The following is a 16,578-nucleotide window of genomic DNA, read 5'->3' as shown; positions in this document are numbered from 1 at the left end:
ACCCAGGAATCGCCCACAAGAAGTGCCTGCAACAGGAGTTGTACCAGAGACTTGGTTGTGAGTTGGGTCCATCTCCAGAGGTGCCCAGATTCACTCTATTGGCTCAGGTGGGAGACCAGGAGGCAGAAACGTCAGCTATGCCCAGAAATGAGGTAGGAAGTCATCAAAGCTGTGTGTTCTGAAGTAAGGATAGGCAAGTAAGCATAAGCAGTCCTACCGTAACAGAAGTACTTTTCTTTAGCAGACACATAACCTTGAAAAATGACTTGGAAGAATCACAAGAGACACATTCCTTTAAAATATCTATTGAAATTACAAATTAAACTCTTCAATATGATTCAAAGTACAAAACACAACATTAAAAGGCATTCAACAGCTCTTTTATACATCACAGTGTTAGTGGCACAAAATGTACTTACATTTCAAATACATCAACAGAACTGTTTTTACACTTGGCCAAATACATTATTTATACATATGCATGACTTCTTCATGCTTATTCCTATGCAAGTTTAAAATACATCCATGATAAAATGATCAAGAAAGGTTCTGTTATGTACCACGTACCTGTACCTAATGTTTCTGGAATTCTGATGAGAGATACACAAATCAAAGCAACAATGAAGACCGTAGGGCTCTAAACACAAACAGCATGCCTTACTTAGTATAAGTGCACTAGCAATTAAGCACTGATGCAGGTTTTTTTGATGTCCTTAATATCACTGTCATCAACAACCACCATTCTACCTGTTTTCCTCTGGATTGTAGATAATATGTGTGAAACGTATAAGCTTTGGTTTTAAAGAGCTAACCTGCACAAAGCTTTATGCATGCTGCACCATATTGGGATGAAAACTGTCTATGTTAAGCATATTTATTCCTATGCAGTAAAAGAACTACAGATGAAATACATGAAACTTCATTTTTTTTTCCCCGCCCATTCCAATTTTAAATGAAAAGCACTTCATCTTTTTCTGATCTATGAATCTTTTATTGTCAGCTCTATAAGCAAGAGAGCTTTTCTCTAATTTTGATTGTGTTTCCTGCATGTCACGGTATCAACTGTAAGCTCAGAGTTTCACCATTCAGCTCTTATTTGGGATTTTGCCTGAATATTTGAGGGAAGATCATGCTGCTTGGTACCTGGGAGAAAGTATCCCAAATTCTTGACATACTAAAGTCAATAGTAGGAGGTTTTAGGTTGAAAGACAATATGAATTAAATTGAAGTATTAATGTAAATCTACTGCGAGCATTTATATATAACCTTTCATCAGAGAATCTTGAAAGGCCTTAAAACCAAAGAATTTGTCCTCACAACTCTCCTGTGAGGTAGGTGAACATTGGTCCATCCGTGTAAAAGACGGTTAAATTGAGAGAAAAGGAGATAAGTGACTTGTCCAATGTCACGTAGGGAAGACCCAGTGCTACTGCCACTGTGCTACTGATCTCTCTCGGGGCTGACTTGAGCCCAATGATAAGTCTAGGGAGATTCAAAGTCTCTGGAGCCTGGACTCCACGCTCAGTCCCATGCTCACAGGACAAGATACTATTTCACCCCAACAGAACGTGCAAATAATGTACTTTTACAAAAGACATTAAAAACTGCATATAAGACAGTGCTAACAAACTAAATAATAGCATAGCTATAAAAATGCAACAGAAATCATGCAGTAAATCTTATTTTTCAGATGAAAATCTAAAAAGCTGTTGTAACAGAGTTTCAGCGGAAAAGCAGCAGACATTCACCTCTCCATGTCACGGGGCTTAAATCTCAGAGTTTATAATAATGTATTTACAATTCCACATAAGGGTATCAAATCTCACACCATCAACAGAAACTATAACATAAGAATGTCTGAAATTCAATGTATCATTGACAGAAATATGCTATGTTGGAAAAAGACCCAACATGTAAAAAAAAATTAAAAGAAACAACAACAAGAAACAGAACAAAACCAAATCCCCGAGAACATACATGGAATGATACTTAGCATACCTGAAAGGATTAGGTATTTGGGAAATATATGCAGACATATAGTTGACCCTAACATGATATGAATCAAGAGATATGTAATAAAAATCTCCCTTAGCAATTCAAGTACATTGAGATCAGATATGCTGACAGAAGTACAAAGTTTTCTGATTATATATAATGTTATCTGCAAGTATCAATTATTTAATGTCCACATTTTTGAAGGAATTCTTTATCTTTCCCTTTTAAACTTTGGAAATGCATTAATTTTGACATTGATTATTAACTGGCCACAATACTGTGGGAATCTTCAGCCTTACTATATTGCCACAGAAAGGCTATCTCTAAGTAAGGCACAGTAGAAATCAAATCTCAGACAAGGACACTCCAGGTGCTGTTAGCAGGTGGTTACACCTCGGCTATTTCCTATCATCAGCACTGCCACATACAGGGAAAACCCTTAGCACTTCTAATTAGAGGAAATTAATGACCCAGGAAATCTTTATGTCCTTTCATCCATTTCTTTTTCTGCAGTTAAACAGAACTACAGGGCCAAGGATGAAAGACTGTAGTTGAGCTTTACCACCTCTTATGAGCTTACCTGCAGGAAGCTGTCCTTTGCAGAAGGGTTGCCATTGCTTCTGCACCTGGAAGCTGTGACTTGGGGCACGTGGGCTTAGACAGTGCTCTTCCACCAGGGATGGGATATGCACTATTTAGGCTTCCCTACAGATATTTTGGAACAGCTAAACAATTTTTAATAACAAAGACATATGAAAGAACTATGATAACAAAAATCAGATATTACAATTAAAGATCTGAGCTGTACCTTGCCATAACCAAGCTGAACACCTCAAAAAGAGTTCAGACTGTTGGGAATCCGCTGTCCTTTTTCTTCATATAATCATGGCTGTAGTCCTTAAAATCAAGTAGAATAAGTGAATTGCAGATAACTTCCATTTCCCAGAACTAAAACCTGTGTTTAGACACATTTTGAATTTGGATATCATTAAACTGGGAAAGAGAGGGAGGGGAAGAAATCCAAGAGATGTTTTACCAAAAAACAATGGCCCGTATCAAAACTGTACCCTGCATCTTTTTGTCTAGTGGGTGAATATTACAAAATAAAAGGTAATGAAGAGTACGAGTTATTTTCCTATGCTTGAGCTATGAAATTAAATTCCCAGCCTGTGAGAGCAGCCAGAAGCTGTTGCATTTAAGAGGCTTAATACATTTTCAGTGCAAAGTTATCCTGGCTTCAATGTATTCATCAATCTCAGCACACTGACAAAGCACAGAAATAAATGATGAAAAAAATGTAGTCAAACTTCAGTCTACACATCATTCAGAAGATTTTCCTCTGGTATTATACGCAGATATGCACATCAATTCAGGTGCTTCATATTTCACAGAGACAAGTTATTAATCAAATTTCTGCCAGCTTTCAAATCAAAGCAAAATGGTTTCCAAATAAAATATTACTAAAGAGAAACTACAATGATTAACAGTAGGTTGACTAGCACACTTTATTACCCTGGAAACACACAGCACTGAATTCTGCAAAATTATTACATCGAGTTAGTTATTATTTGTCAAATGAAAACTTGTTTCATCACAGTATTGTTCTTAAATAGCACACACCATAGATATTAACTCTGATAATGGGCTAAGTAGTTTAAATGTTAACTTCCACAAATATCCCAGGCATTTTTTATTATTAACTACAGGGATGATCTTGATGTATTTTTATACTCAGAAGGAAAGATTCATTGATAATCCAAGAGTCTGCTAAATAGTAAAACTAGTACTGTATTTTAAATACCTGCCCTAAAGACAGAAGCAAACTATTCTGAACTCCCAAAATATTTCAATAGCACAGCTATTTACACATTTGGTTTAAATAAGATTATCTATCTATATAAAAAGATTGAGATACCTGGATTAGAAGTTACATAGCCCTGTAAGTGTAGCAGAACTCCAAACAGCAAAAATAACAATTCAGAAAAACACTCGTGGTCCAGCAGTAAAATACCATCATTTTTAAAAGAACCTTGATTAGATTGCAGGTTTGTGTCACCACTCAACCATACAGCTTCATCACTTTATTCTAAAAATGTAGCTTCCAGTCAAACAAATTTCTAATAAGACTTCAAAATATTCCAGGAAGGCAACAGGACCAACTTTGTCCCTTTGTCCGTCCCCATACTTCAAGGAAGGCATTGGATGGCCTATATGCACCTTATTGACTTTGTTATAGTTGGAAAAATATGCATTAAAAAGGATGTTGTGATAGCAATAACAAAAACACATAACAAACATGGTAAAGACACAAAAAAGTTGACTATCCAATTAAAATGATAGACAACTTACAGGAATAAGACATCAAATTTTGAAGCAAACAAATATGCAGAGACTTTTGATTTATATGCATTGTTAGCTTGTGCTGTTGAAGTCATTCAGCACAGTTCCCAGTCCTCCAGCAGGGCCAGAGAAACCTTTTGCATTATGTTTTAGCAATATCACCTCTTCCTTTCAGATAGCTACCTGGGTCCATGGTCTCCCTTAAGCACCAAACTTGCCTTTCATTACTGTCTTTGTCTATTACCACTTGATCTATGCAACAGTTCCTGGAACCAAGACTGTGAGTCAATGAAAAGCAGAACAGGGCAAGTAAGGCTACAGCAATGTAAGTGCAAGAGAGAAACATCAACAGCAATAATAAAATCAAAACACATGTTGTGATGAGTCCAATCTTCCCTTGATCTAGGTAGGTAGAGGGTCATCATCTCCTTTATTACATTTGCACTTGCAGCACAGAACAAATGGTGTAGCAAGTAAAAGGAAAGGGGAGGCCACCAAAAGTAGAAGACCAAATCCTGCAAAGATTCCAACCACCTGCAAGACAAAGGAATAGCACCGTTAGGGATGATACCTGTCTAGATTCTGATGACATCAGCACAAAATCAGTGTCCTTTGGATGGATCTCAGCAACTGCCACTGGCCTCACCAGAGCTGCAGCTTTTTCCTGCCTGTATGCTATAGTCAACTTCCCAAGTCAGCAAGCACGAGAGAGCAAATGTTCATGTTTGTTGCTACAGTCAGAACCATGCTGCATGATTCAGCTCCATCACACAATGTGCGGCTAACAGCTGTTTGCCTATTTTATTTTTGTTGCATTTGGAACAGCTAATGAAGCAACCAACTAGGTGCTTTTTTCTTGATCAAGCCTATTAAATATCAGGATCTAGACTACAAGACAGGCTCCTACTCTCTTCCTGAAGAAAGTTCTGAAAATAAGCAAAGATCTGGTGTTGTTCGTGGAGAATCTTCTCACCAGTAGAAACACAAGCTTGGAAATCCCAGTCACAGACTACAAACATTATGGGCTGAAGGCCAACCATACATATGCCTAATGTTTTTTTTTGCATTCAGAACAGAGCTAATCCTGCTGTTTCAGGGGACGTGACCTAACTATCTAAAAGTACTTGTTTTTTTTCATTTACATTATTGATCATCCCCTCCACAGAAGGGGCAGAAGACAACAAATCGTCCATTTTCTCAGTGTGCCAAACAATTAGTCTCTACAGAGTTTAATTTGGATTTTTATTTATTTATTTATTTATACATTTAGGCAGAGGGTCACTGCTTGAGGAAGTTTCCCATTTGTCATAGACAGCTGCAACTGTATGCCTGCAAATTATTGAAGAAAATCACTTAGATTTATTCACACGAGAGTGTCTGTGAATAATTTTGAATAATGGAGGCAGGAGGGGAATGCTAATCTGCCAGCAACTCCTTGAAACAGAAGGCAAAATAAAATTACAGTGCAGTCCTCGTTAAGAATTCTCCTAGCCAGGGCTATATATGCCGCTTCAACTAGCTGGCAAATATTTAATTTGCCTTGGAAGAGAAGGGATGATTTATGAGTGCTTTTGCCCGCTATGCACCATTTCTCTTGCTGATTGCTAGGTACTTCTCTCTTGCAGTTCTATGAGGGAGGCATTTTGGAGCGGCAGTGGCAGGAGATGGCGCTGTGGGATAAACAGCACAGTGATAAGCAGCTCCCCGTCAGTCTCCTCACCTTGTGCCAGGTTCTTTTTTGGCCGTCTAGGGATAAGGAGATCAAGCCTCCTTATTCTAAGAGTACTATCTCTTGCCAAGAGAAATTTCTTTTGCAGCTCTAATGGTGTGCACATTTCATTACTCATTCTTTTTTTGGAATTGCTGACAATCTGATGCAACTTCTATTTACTACTCTGCATTCATTTGCTACTGACATAAAATAAAGCTAACTTCTCATCTTTTTCACAAACCATGAGCTGTAACTGGCTTTGCCTACCTCTTTGCAGCTCATGCAATAAAGTACACTAGAGGTGAGATAGAACCAAGCTGGTAGATACCAAGTCACTGGACTGGACCAACAAGTGCCAATATTTATGAGATGACTATTTACAGCTTCCTTTCAACCTCATCATGGCATTATTAAAGACATGTCTAGGTTTCACTTGAGTTTTCTGTTTGTTTTGTGGTGGGTTTTTCTTTGTTTTTTTTTTACTTAGTTCTTTTTAATAGTAGGTTGCTGACTGAGGGTTACTTATTTTCCACTCAATTCAGTTGCTTCTGAAGAAGTCACTGCCCTGTGTAGCACCAAATCATTCTTTCTGGCCAAAATATATCATTTTTTTAAAATCCACAAACAATAAAACAAAGTTTCACTTCAATTTTCCTTGGATAAATACTCAAAGAAACTTAACATAAGGAAATGAATTCAACATTGAATTGCCAGTAGTAAGTTCAGCAGAACTATATTCTCACTGGAAGAAAATTCTTTCTTTTTTTCAGCAGTGACCAGAACATCAAGCATACTGTCAATCAATCACACTTGTATTAACTACTGTTGCAAAGAACAGATTCCAAATATAGAGTGAATCCCCTCTATTACAGATATATAAAGAAAGCTTAAGTACATTAACTTTGGTGCTCTGGAGGGAGAAGGCTGTGATTCTTCTCATATCATTTGTTTGTCCAGAATTCAGTTTATTCTCAAACAGAAAGAAACCTGTACTTCAAGAAACTTACTTCTTCCCAAGCTATGGTAAATATTTACTGGCAGACAGTTAATTTAGGAAGAGATGAATTAGATACCCAGATGTTCTGTTATCTCTGAAATGACTGCCTAATTTACAGCAGTAGATTAGACTAAGTCACACTGGCATTTATATTACATGAATGAAAGTAGTGCAGACAGTGCTTTTATTACAAGCATTCACACTGGGTCCTGTCAGACTGATTCTAGACTACAAGAGGTATCCTCAGACTCTTTGTAATTGTCAGTTTGAATCCATGTTTGGAACTACTAATAAGATCACTGGGTTACACGCTAGACTACCAAGCTCTATCTAATCTCCATGAGTGAGTCAACTTGAAGCAATAGCAAGATACTGAGCGTAGAATGGCCTGGGTTGAAAAGGACCACAGTGATCATCCAGTTTCAAACCTCTTGCTATGAGCAGGGTCGCCAACCACTAGACCAGGCTGCCCAGAGCCATATCCAGCATACCCAGGCTTATTCCTTTCCAGTTCTGCATTGGAAGCAAAAAATCTCTTGGAGGATAAGTTTCCCGTTTGACTGTAGGGGTATTGGCAAAAGAGATTTCCACCACATTTACTGAGAACAGATTCAGATTGGGACTTTACTTATTTCAGCAAACATAATCCTTTATAGTTTTTCATGGTTTTCTGCCACAGGGTGTCCTTTCTGGGACAGCAAAATATTTTTCTCCAAGCTGTTGCCCTCTTTAAACCTGCTATGGACATTAGCTACCATTCAGAACAGGATTTTACTCTGAGATGTTAAAATGAGTAAGGGAAAGGAAGGCACCGTTACAGTATTGTTTCTCTGTAGATCCATACAATGCTTTTAAAGATCTGAGTTTTACCTGTGTTCTGTGCCAAATAACAGATGCCCTGGAGTGTCCCAGCTTATTTCGACAAGGTCCTTTGTCATAATGGATGAGGAGAAAGTCATCCTACAAAATATTAAATAGAAAAGTAGGCAATAAACCTGAAAAATATTAAGTGGAAAGGTAGGCAATATACAGAAGTACAAACTATTCTTCAAATTATAGAATACTACTTCCTGAGAACTTAAAATCAGGAATTGTACATGAAGGTAAAAGTTTGATAAAGTGGTCATGACCAGGTTCAACCTTTCCAAAGTGCCTTTGTTTACAGTTAAGTCTCTTCACAAATGGCTTTGTATAGGAAGTCTTAAGTGTATATAAGGAATCTGTTCTCTCAAAGGCTCTCAACTCAAATATTTAATGCTAATATCAAGTTTAGAAAGAGGGTCCAAGAACAAAAGCTGTCAAAGACACATATTATATACACATACATAAGGAACAAAGGAGAATAAATACTTGTACCGCAGGCTTCCAAGGCTTGGTTTATTTTATTAATTGAAAAATAAAAGTAAGGCCAATACAGATTTTTGAGAAATGATTCTGCCATCTGTCCTACCATCCTTTTACAAGCAAGTCAAGTACCAGGGGAACACTCCTTTTTAACTGAGCATTTAACAAGCTTGCAATTGTAGGTCTGTTGGTAAAACATTAAAATGGGACAACCATAGGATTTGAACACTGAGTAGCTTTTAGGAGCCTAAAACTTTTCCTTTGCTATTGTTAACAATGCTATAAAATAAAACGGATGACATGGAAACAGATGTTGTATACTATATGTATTCTGATCTTTGGGCACAATAACAGGCTGTGTAAACACAGCAGCAGCTTATAGACTGACAAATTCCTGGTATTAGAGTAACACTGCATTCTTTTTGATGTATGAGACCTATTTCTTGTCCCATGGAAACAATAAGCAGTAAACAAATCCAAGTTTTAGCCTCCTGCATGGTGACGCACCAAATCTAGTGTTTGTCTGCTAAACTTCCACAGAACTGAGAACACTGCTATACTTATCCTGCAACTTTTTCACGAAAGGGAACATTGAAAAGTCAGTGCTAAATAAAGCAGTATTAAAAAAGAGGCCAAAAACTCCCACGATAAATGCCTCGTAAAGATTGAAAACAGAATATTTTCACAAAATTTTACTTTATAATAATTATTTCCTAGCTCACATGGACGAAACGCTAAGATCACATAGGTCAGACAGGTAAAATTGAATATACAAATTCTACTAAATTACCAGCATCAGCTCTGGGGGGTCCCAGTGCATCAAGTTATGCAGAAAATAATGATCTAGTATTAATTGATAAATAAGACAGTTGGATAGCAAAACAACGAACTTCTAACCTCCTGAGAATCAGAGTGTACTGCATCTACTCACATCGAGAGATTCCAGACAGTACCAGCAAAAGGCGTGTTTGCAGTTCTTACACATCATTTGGGCACAACCCTCATCTCGTTCAATGTAAACTTTACACTTTGGACAGCGCTTGATTGGAGCATCGTCTTCTTCCATTTTAAAAACGGAACTGTCAGAGACAGTAAGGAACTTATAAGATATGCGGTCATGAGAGTGTTTAGAGAAGAATTTTTAAAAATTGTGCTGAGAAGTTATCCCTACTTTTTCAAAAAAATCTTGAGATTGCATGTTCCTGCTTTCCTTGAGAATCTTCTCTAGAAATTTCCCTCCAGAACAAAAACCGTTTTTGAGGAATGCTGTTATTTCAGAGTTCATCTCTTCATCTCTAACACTGTCCTAATGAAGCATGGTTCATAAGTTACAATCAGTGCCTCTTCTTCTTGTCTTGTACCACTATGTAAAACTGTAGGACACTCCATCGTGCAGTGGGCACAACAAAGAGGAAACAGTGGAAGAACATTTAATTCCATTGAGGAGCTTTATACCCTGCAGAGCTTTTATGCATGCCAAACACTGAAATATGTCTTGAGAAATGTAACTTCCTGTAGCCACTGCCAGTGGGAGATACAAGATTAACTGATGGGGAATCAACTGATTGCCCTTTAATCAGTGGCTGGATAAAAGGACATAAAATCTTTAGTCATACTATAGGCAACCATGTCACAGAAAAATGCTTTGAATACATGAAGTGTATATGAAACTCCAAATGCAGATAGCACAAACTGCTACTGGCACATTAAGCTCCAAAATACTAAGGAAAACTCACCTTAGTTTTTACCTAAGATAAAGAATGAAGTAAGAAGTAAAAGTAATGAAAAAAATAAGGAAAATAGATCAAGCATTCTAGCTTTCCATGAAGTTAACTGAGATTCTATTCTGATCAAGCACACACAAAGAGCACATGAATAGGAACTCATCAGGACAATATCCTAGTCATATTTTTCCCACTGGGGCAAAAGAGCTGCTGATAGAGGTTGAAGGAGCTCCTTTGCACTTTGCTGGGAATGGTGACAAGGGGTGAGGCAGCTGAGAGGTCTATTCCGCTGTTGAATACACATTTATAAAAATGCAAATGACTAGATGAAGGAAAACACCTTTAAACTAAATATCTGGAAATTGCTTCTTTACTATTCATATTTATATTTGTTCAAAGATTCAGTGTTTTGTTTCCAAACACTTGATCCTTTGCAATACTTTACCTTGTTTCTCCTGGAAGAAAAGAGATTGGCATGTTCTCCTGACAGCCTTGACCTGGATGCCAATTAGATTTGCAAACAGAGCAGAACTCAATGTCGCAGGCTTTGCACTGGACCAGCTGAGGGCTCTGTGGGCTTGATTCCTGGAGCTGGCAAACTGCTTGGCAAGTAGAGGACGGACACCAAGTCCGACATGGATCCAAAAGCACTTCTGGACAGGGACATAAAAGAACAAATTTCAAAGGACCAGCCTTCCACAAAAATATATTCCAGCTGAGGTTGACTGGCAGGGCATTCAAAACCACACATTTTCAAAGGAAGCTTTTTAATTTATTCTACTCACTTAGACATAAACCTGGCCTGTTTATCAAATAGGCACCAAAGTAAAGCGGGTTTCCAGTATCAGAATTAATTATTCATTTTCATTCACTGAACTAAACTTGTTCTGAGAACAAGATGTGGTATTTTTCTTCAGTTGTACTTAACAAATATAGTTATATACCTATATAACTATACAGCTATACAGGTATAATGTATGAAAAAGTGCTTTTACAGTGCCTTGCCCAGTAGGATTATACTTTCAGTTGGTCTCTGCACTAACATAACCACAAGAATAACAAGTGTTACCCGGTTTCATCCTTCTCTTGGAGGCTGTTTACTGGTAAGTTATTTCATATTTCAAAGCCAACTAGAGTCAATAAAAACTCACCACTGACTTTAGTGGTCTCTAGGCTGGGTTCTTCCCTCAGCAAAAGCCTTACTCTAAGTTCTCTGTGGTCACATACTCTTTACAAGATTTCACCCAGTTCCACATCACTGAAGTGAGCCAGTCAGCTTATATCCTCATAAAAATTAACAAGAGCCATATTATCATTACATACTTAACTGCCTAATATTTATGTACCAGATTTTAGCATAAGGGATATTGGTGGCTTCTTAAAAAGAAACAGGATACTTCTCAAGCACACTCTAAATAGAAGGCACTCCCTCCCTCAGTTACACAGCAGCACAATACATAGTAATTTTCTTTCCTTAGTTTATTCCTAGAACATTGCAATGGGCATCATGCCAACAAAAGCAGAAACTATATATACATTTTTTCTTTCTGACAATCACGCAATTAATGCACATGATCCTGTGCAGAACCAGATTCTGATTTTTGGGATTGCTGAGGAGTGATACCATTCCCAAAACTTTGTAATGAATAGTGTTACATACATTACCTCTTTCAAACTGTAGTTTCTTATACCTCTGCATGATTTCTGATGCAACCATGCACTCAATCTGTTGAAGGAAGAAAACGATAAATTTCCAATTAAGAACAGAAAGGACATTTTCAACAAATGGAGAGAAAATGTTTGACCTTTTGAGATTGTTAAAAATGTATGCTGGCAACAATGTCAGCTGTAACATAAAGAGCAAGATACATATAGACATTATGGGAAAAAAAAAACCAACAATCTGCAGTAAATAAAAACATACCTCATTTTCTTGCAAATGACCTCGCTTTGGGCAGGCAGCATCAGGGCAGCTGATTGCTGTTTCTAGACCTTCTTTGATCAAAAGTTCCACATACTGTTTTAGGCACTGTAAGAGAGCCAAAGACTGAGGTAACTATTCCACCAAAAGTAAGCCACTCAATATTTTAACACTTTTCCTCTGGAACTCTGAAGAACATAAACTTCTTTGACAAAAATATTGATGTGTCCATTTAACTACCATGGCCTGTACTCACAGCATGTATTGTGGCTATACTCTCAGGTAGAAAATAACAAGTTCACTTCCTCATGAAATAATTCTTCCTCAAATTAAAATATGCAACAAATTAAAATAAAATAAAATTAAAATTAAAAAAAAACAGCAATAATGGGGAAGAGACAAATCAAACAGGGAGCTAAGAGGAAAAAAAGTAAAAACCTGACTCCAAAAATCTTTGTGTGACTGGAAATCACAACACAGTTTAGTAGGCAGTAATTACCGAGAGATAGATGTCTGTCAAGAACACTAGAGAGCAAGGAGTGTATCTTGCCTTCTTTTTCCAGAAAATAACTATGTAAACTTCATGGTATGTCTATGCTCCATAAGAAGCAAGAATGTGAGAATTAGGACTCCCAGAAGAAGTACAGTTTCCATGGGTACCGAATAATAAATATTAGTGGTACTAATACTTTTTCTCTCCTAGCAACCGTAGCACCTTATCTAAGTCATAACTGAAAACATTAGCATCTGACACATTGGCACACAGCATGACTGTCAGCAAGAGAGAGGGCAGGGGATTACTTTAGAAAAAGGGCAAGTCAAGCCCAACCCTCATTAAGTTTTGAGGAATATCTATCCCTCTACCTCCATACTTCTCCCATCAAGGTGAGTACACAGATGCCTGCTAGGGAGGTGAGGGGAAAGACTAAGGGAGAGAAACCCTTTTCTCTGCAGATTCCTCAGCTTCAACCAGCCCGATGCTACACAGGAAGAGCAAATGAGGGTCTGTTTGCCAGTGGACAGGTCACACCATGGTGGATACCTCATGGGTTCAGCTAGTACAAGTATACATACAGCACAAGCCCAGCACCAGCCTGGAAAGGCCAAGGGCTGAGTCAGCCCTGCTGAGCCCAGCGTTTCCCACTGGAATTCACTGCACAAAGCAGTCTCTGCCCTGCAGCCAGGTCACAAGGCATGTGTTTGGCCCAGCCCTGTGCATATGGCTTGTGGCTGCTGTGGTCCAGGCCTTGAGTCTACTCATTCAGCAAATCCATCTTCAGTTCTCTCTCATAATATGTCTTTGCTGCTTCTTTCAGTGAACCTATCATGTAGCTTAGTGGTTTGTTTTGGATTTTACCTCTCACAGCCTGATTACAGCAAAAACTTCACTTTCTACCCACATAATTTCAGCTGCTATGGTACACGGCTCTGCTGGTGACAAACTGCCATTGCCTTGATAGCTTGCAAATCATTTCTGATTCCCCTTTCCTGCCTCTCTTACTCAATGGAGACAACAGGTCTATTTTTTTGGAAAAGGAAAACAGACTAGATAATTGATATCTTTAAAAATTTTTTATGCATTAGAAAAACCCTCCGTGATGAATCAGAGCCTACATCTTCTTTATAAGCAAGGATTTACTGGAGATAACAGTTCATTTAGGAGATCTTTGACTTGCAAAAGGTTTCCAACATTTCACTTTTATCCCTGCAGAGAGGTGTAGTGGTTTGAGAGGACTGCTAGCAGCAATGACAGCAGGATGAGCTCTGCAAGAACCAGGCCCTAGGTTGCGTGCCTTGGCAAGCTGTGATTTCAGCTGGAATGAGGTATTAGCATGCCATAATGACACTGTTGGCTCTTCCCTTTCCCCTCCATTTGCAGATGCCAATTGTGGATTAAAGCAAAAACGCATACAATTTTAATGCCAGCACTTAGCACTTATAGAAAGTACTTTTCGAGCTGAATGAGCTTTGCTATCATTAATCATTAATGTGGTTAATTCTCTCAGCCTGTTTGGGAGCATCGCCAAAACACATTTGATTTGCTTCTCTTTCTTCACATCTTCCAAGGAAAGATATAGCTCATCCCTGCCACAGGCAGTGTCCAAGGCTTTCCCTTTCCACTGATGTGGCACTGGCACAATATACTCAAAACCAACCCAAATAAGGTGCACTTATGATGCTGTGCTTTCTGGGAACAGAGATGCTGTCTTGAGGCCATGAAGTATCATTAGTCAATTATGCAGAGGATTAATTTTTTTGTTCGCTCAAGACTTCTCCAGTCTAGAGATTTCTCAGGTAGAAAAGTGGTTATCCAGAGAGCTTGCAAGGCAGTTTGAAGCAAAGGCTACCTGTGGCATGAGCGCAGACACAAAATGTGCTACTTGCAGCAAAAAAAATTAACTGGTGCAGTACTGGAAATGCACCACTATGAAAGTAAAACAATACAGTGTGTAAATGGGCATCTAATTCTAATGTAAAATTCATTAAAATACAAATAACTTTTATAAAAGGGCAACAAACTGCTGCTCATTTTCTGTGATGGTTTTAAGGATCTCATACTGTGAAAAAAATATCCTAACAGCCTTCCCACTAAGGCAATAAGGTACTATATAGGATGATTGAAAAATGTATAAATCACCCAAAATAACATTCAAAATGAACTGCATTACATAAAATTCCCCAGAGAAAATGGGAACTGAAATTAGGAACATAATGACAAAAGTAGGGAAAAAGGAACAAAATATCCTTTCTTTTGTACACTGGCTCTTACAAAACTAATATGTGTCTTCATTTCTCATTTAATTGACACATGTCTAGGGAGAGTTACTCATACTTGAAGCAATACTTTTATTGAATTTAATTGTTTCTTTCTTTAAAATACTTTGTATTTCAGTAATTAGGTATCTAAATATTTAATTGAGTTATACTCAGTGATACTCTAAACCTGCTAAAAAATGACAGTGGCTCTTCTTCACATTTCTGTTTACATATACAGCTTGACGTAATAAAGCCAGAATAAGACTTGTCATTTTAGAAAAATTAAATCTTTACTATGAATTAAGTAGGTCATAAAAATAAACATTTCCTTTGCATTCAGTTTTATATTCAATTTCTGTACTCTGATAGTCTTCATGCTTAGACAGCATGAAGAAGGATCAAGTGTGTTGTAGTCTGTTCCTGTAGCTTGAGTAATGACTAAAACCATATGGACTCCTACTCCTTTTCCCTTTTCCCCCTCTACTCTGCCCTGGTAAGGCCTCATCTGAAATACTGTGTGCAGTTCTGGGCTCCCCAGTACAAAAAAGACAGGGATCTCTTGGAAAGAGTTCAGCGGAGGGCCACAAAGATGGTGAAGGGCCTGGAGCATCTCCCCTATGAAGAAAGGCTAAGTGAACTGGGTCTGTTTAGCCTTGAGAAAAGACGACTGAGAGGGGATCTGATCCAGGTTTATAAATATCTGAGGTGTGGCGGCCATAGTGGTGAGGCCAGTCTCTTTTCAGTGGTATGTGGAGACAGGACGAGGGGAAATGGACATAAGCTGCAGCATAGGAAGTTTCGCACGAATGTGCGTAAGAACTTCTTCACGGTGAGGGTGACGGAGCACTGGAACAGGCTGCCCAGGGGGGCTGTGGAGTTTCCTTCTCTGGAGATATTCAAGTCTCGCCTGGACGCCTACCTGTGCGACCTGGTGTAGGGAACCTGCTTTGGCAGGGGGGTTGGTCTCGATGATCTCTAGAGGTCCCTTCCAACCCCTACAATTCTGTGATTCTGTGATTCTTTTCTAATACTGAAGTAAAACATGTCCTTTTATGATATCTTTAGTCAAACTACTGTATTTTACAATACAGCTGCAAAAAGTGAACAGGTGCTTGTGGCATGTGTTTCTGTCCAGTGTACGTACTTTAAGCATACCAAATGATTCAGGGGAGAAAAGGAGTAATTATGCTATGACAGCCCTCCAGGAGATTACTAAATTGAAGTATACAGATCTATACCATTTTACAAATCTTCGCATTTTCCATGGAATCATAGAATTGCCTAGGTTGAAAAGGACCTCAAAGATCATCTAGTTTCAATCCCTTTGCTATGTGCAGGATTGCCAGCCAGCAGACCAGGCTGCCCAGAGCCACATCCAGCCTGGCCTCGAATGCCTTCAGGGATAGGGCATCCACAACATCCTTGGGTAACTTGTTCCAGTGCCTCACCACCCTCTGAGTGAAAAACTTCCTCCTAATATCTAACATAAATCTCCCCTATCTCAGTTTAAAACCATTCCCCCTTGTACTATCCTATCCTCGTAAACGACTGTTTACAGTCGTTCCCCCTCCTGTTTATATGCTCCCTTCAAGTACTGGAAGGCCACAATGAGGTCTCCCCAAAGCCTTCTTTTCTCCAAGCTTTTCTTCTCTCTAAACAAGCCCAGTTCCATCAACCTTTCTCCATAGGAGAGGTGCTCCAGCCCTCTGATCATCTTAGTGGCCCTCCTCTGGACCCGCTCCAAGAGCTCCACGTCCTTCCTGTACTGGGGGCCCCAGGCCTGGATGCA

At 38.6% G+C, this 16,578-nt stretch overlaps 1 protein-coding gene across 1 annotated transcript; it reads right to left on the bottom strand.

Moving 5' to 3' along the window:
• Positions 1-289: 289 nt before the first annotated feature.
• RNF144A (ring finger protein 144A) lies at positions 290-12,168 on the bottom strand. The gene is made up of 6 exons (XM_031552609.1): positions 12,036-12,168; positions 11,777-11,837; positions 10,557-10,764; positions 9,319-9,466; positions 7,914-8,003; positions 290-4,869 (listed from the first exon to the last, which is right to left on the bottom strand). Exons 2-6 carry the CDS (start codon positions 11,826-11,828, stop codon positions 4,738-4,740), a joined length of 630 nt encoding a protein of 209 aa, XP_031408469.1. The 5' UTR covers positions 11,829-11,837; positions 12,036-12,168; the 3' UTR covers positions 290-4,737.
• Between the last annotated feature and the right edge of the window lie 4,410 nt (positions 12,169-16,578).

This window comes from Meleagris gallopavo, chromosome 2 (assembly GCF_000146605.3).
Source record: "Meleagris gallopavo isolate NT-WF06-2002-E0010 breed Aviagen turkey brand Nicholas breeding stock chromosome 2, Turkey_5.1, whole genome shotgun sequence".
Classification (NCBI taxonomy): domain Eukaryota; kingdom Metazoa; phylum Chordata; class Aves; order Galliformes; family Phasianidae; genus Meleagris; species Meleagris gallopavo.
The sequence above is the reverse complement of the archived record's forward strand: the minus strand, read 5'-3'. Positions and strand labels throughout refer to the sequence as shown.

Bases quoted from the DNA above. Each gene is read 5' to 3' on its own strand.
- RNF144A (XM_031552609.1), bottom strand. From the start codon at position 11,828: ATGGTTGCATCAGAAATCATGCAGAGGTATAAGAAACTACAGTTTGAA. The intron at 10,765-11,776 runs GTAATGTATGTA...GTCCCTGTCCAG, and splicing joins GAAACTACAGTTTGAAAGAG to AAGTGCTTTTGGATCCATGT. The intron at 8,004-9,318 runs GTGAGTAGATGC...AATATTTTGTAG, and splicing joins ACTGTCTGGAATCTCTCGAT to GATGACTTTCTCCTCATCCA.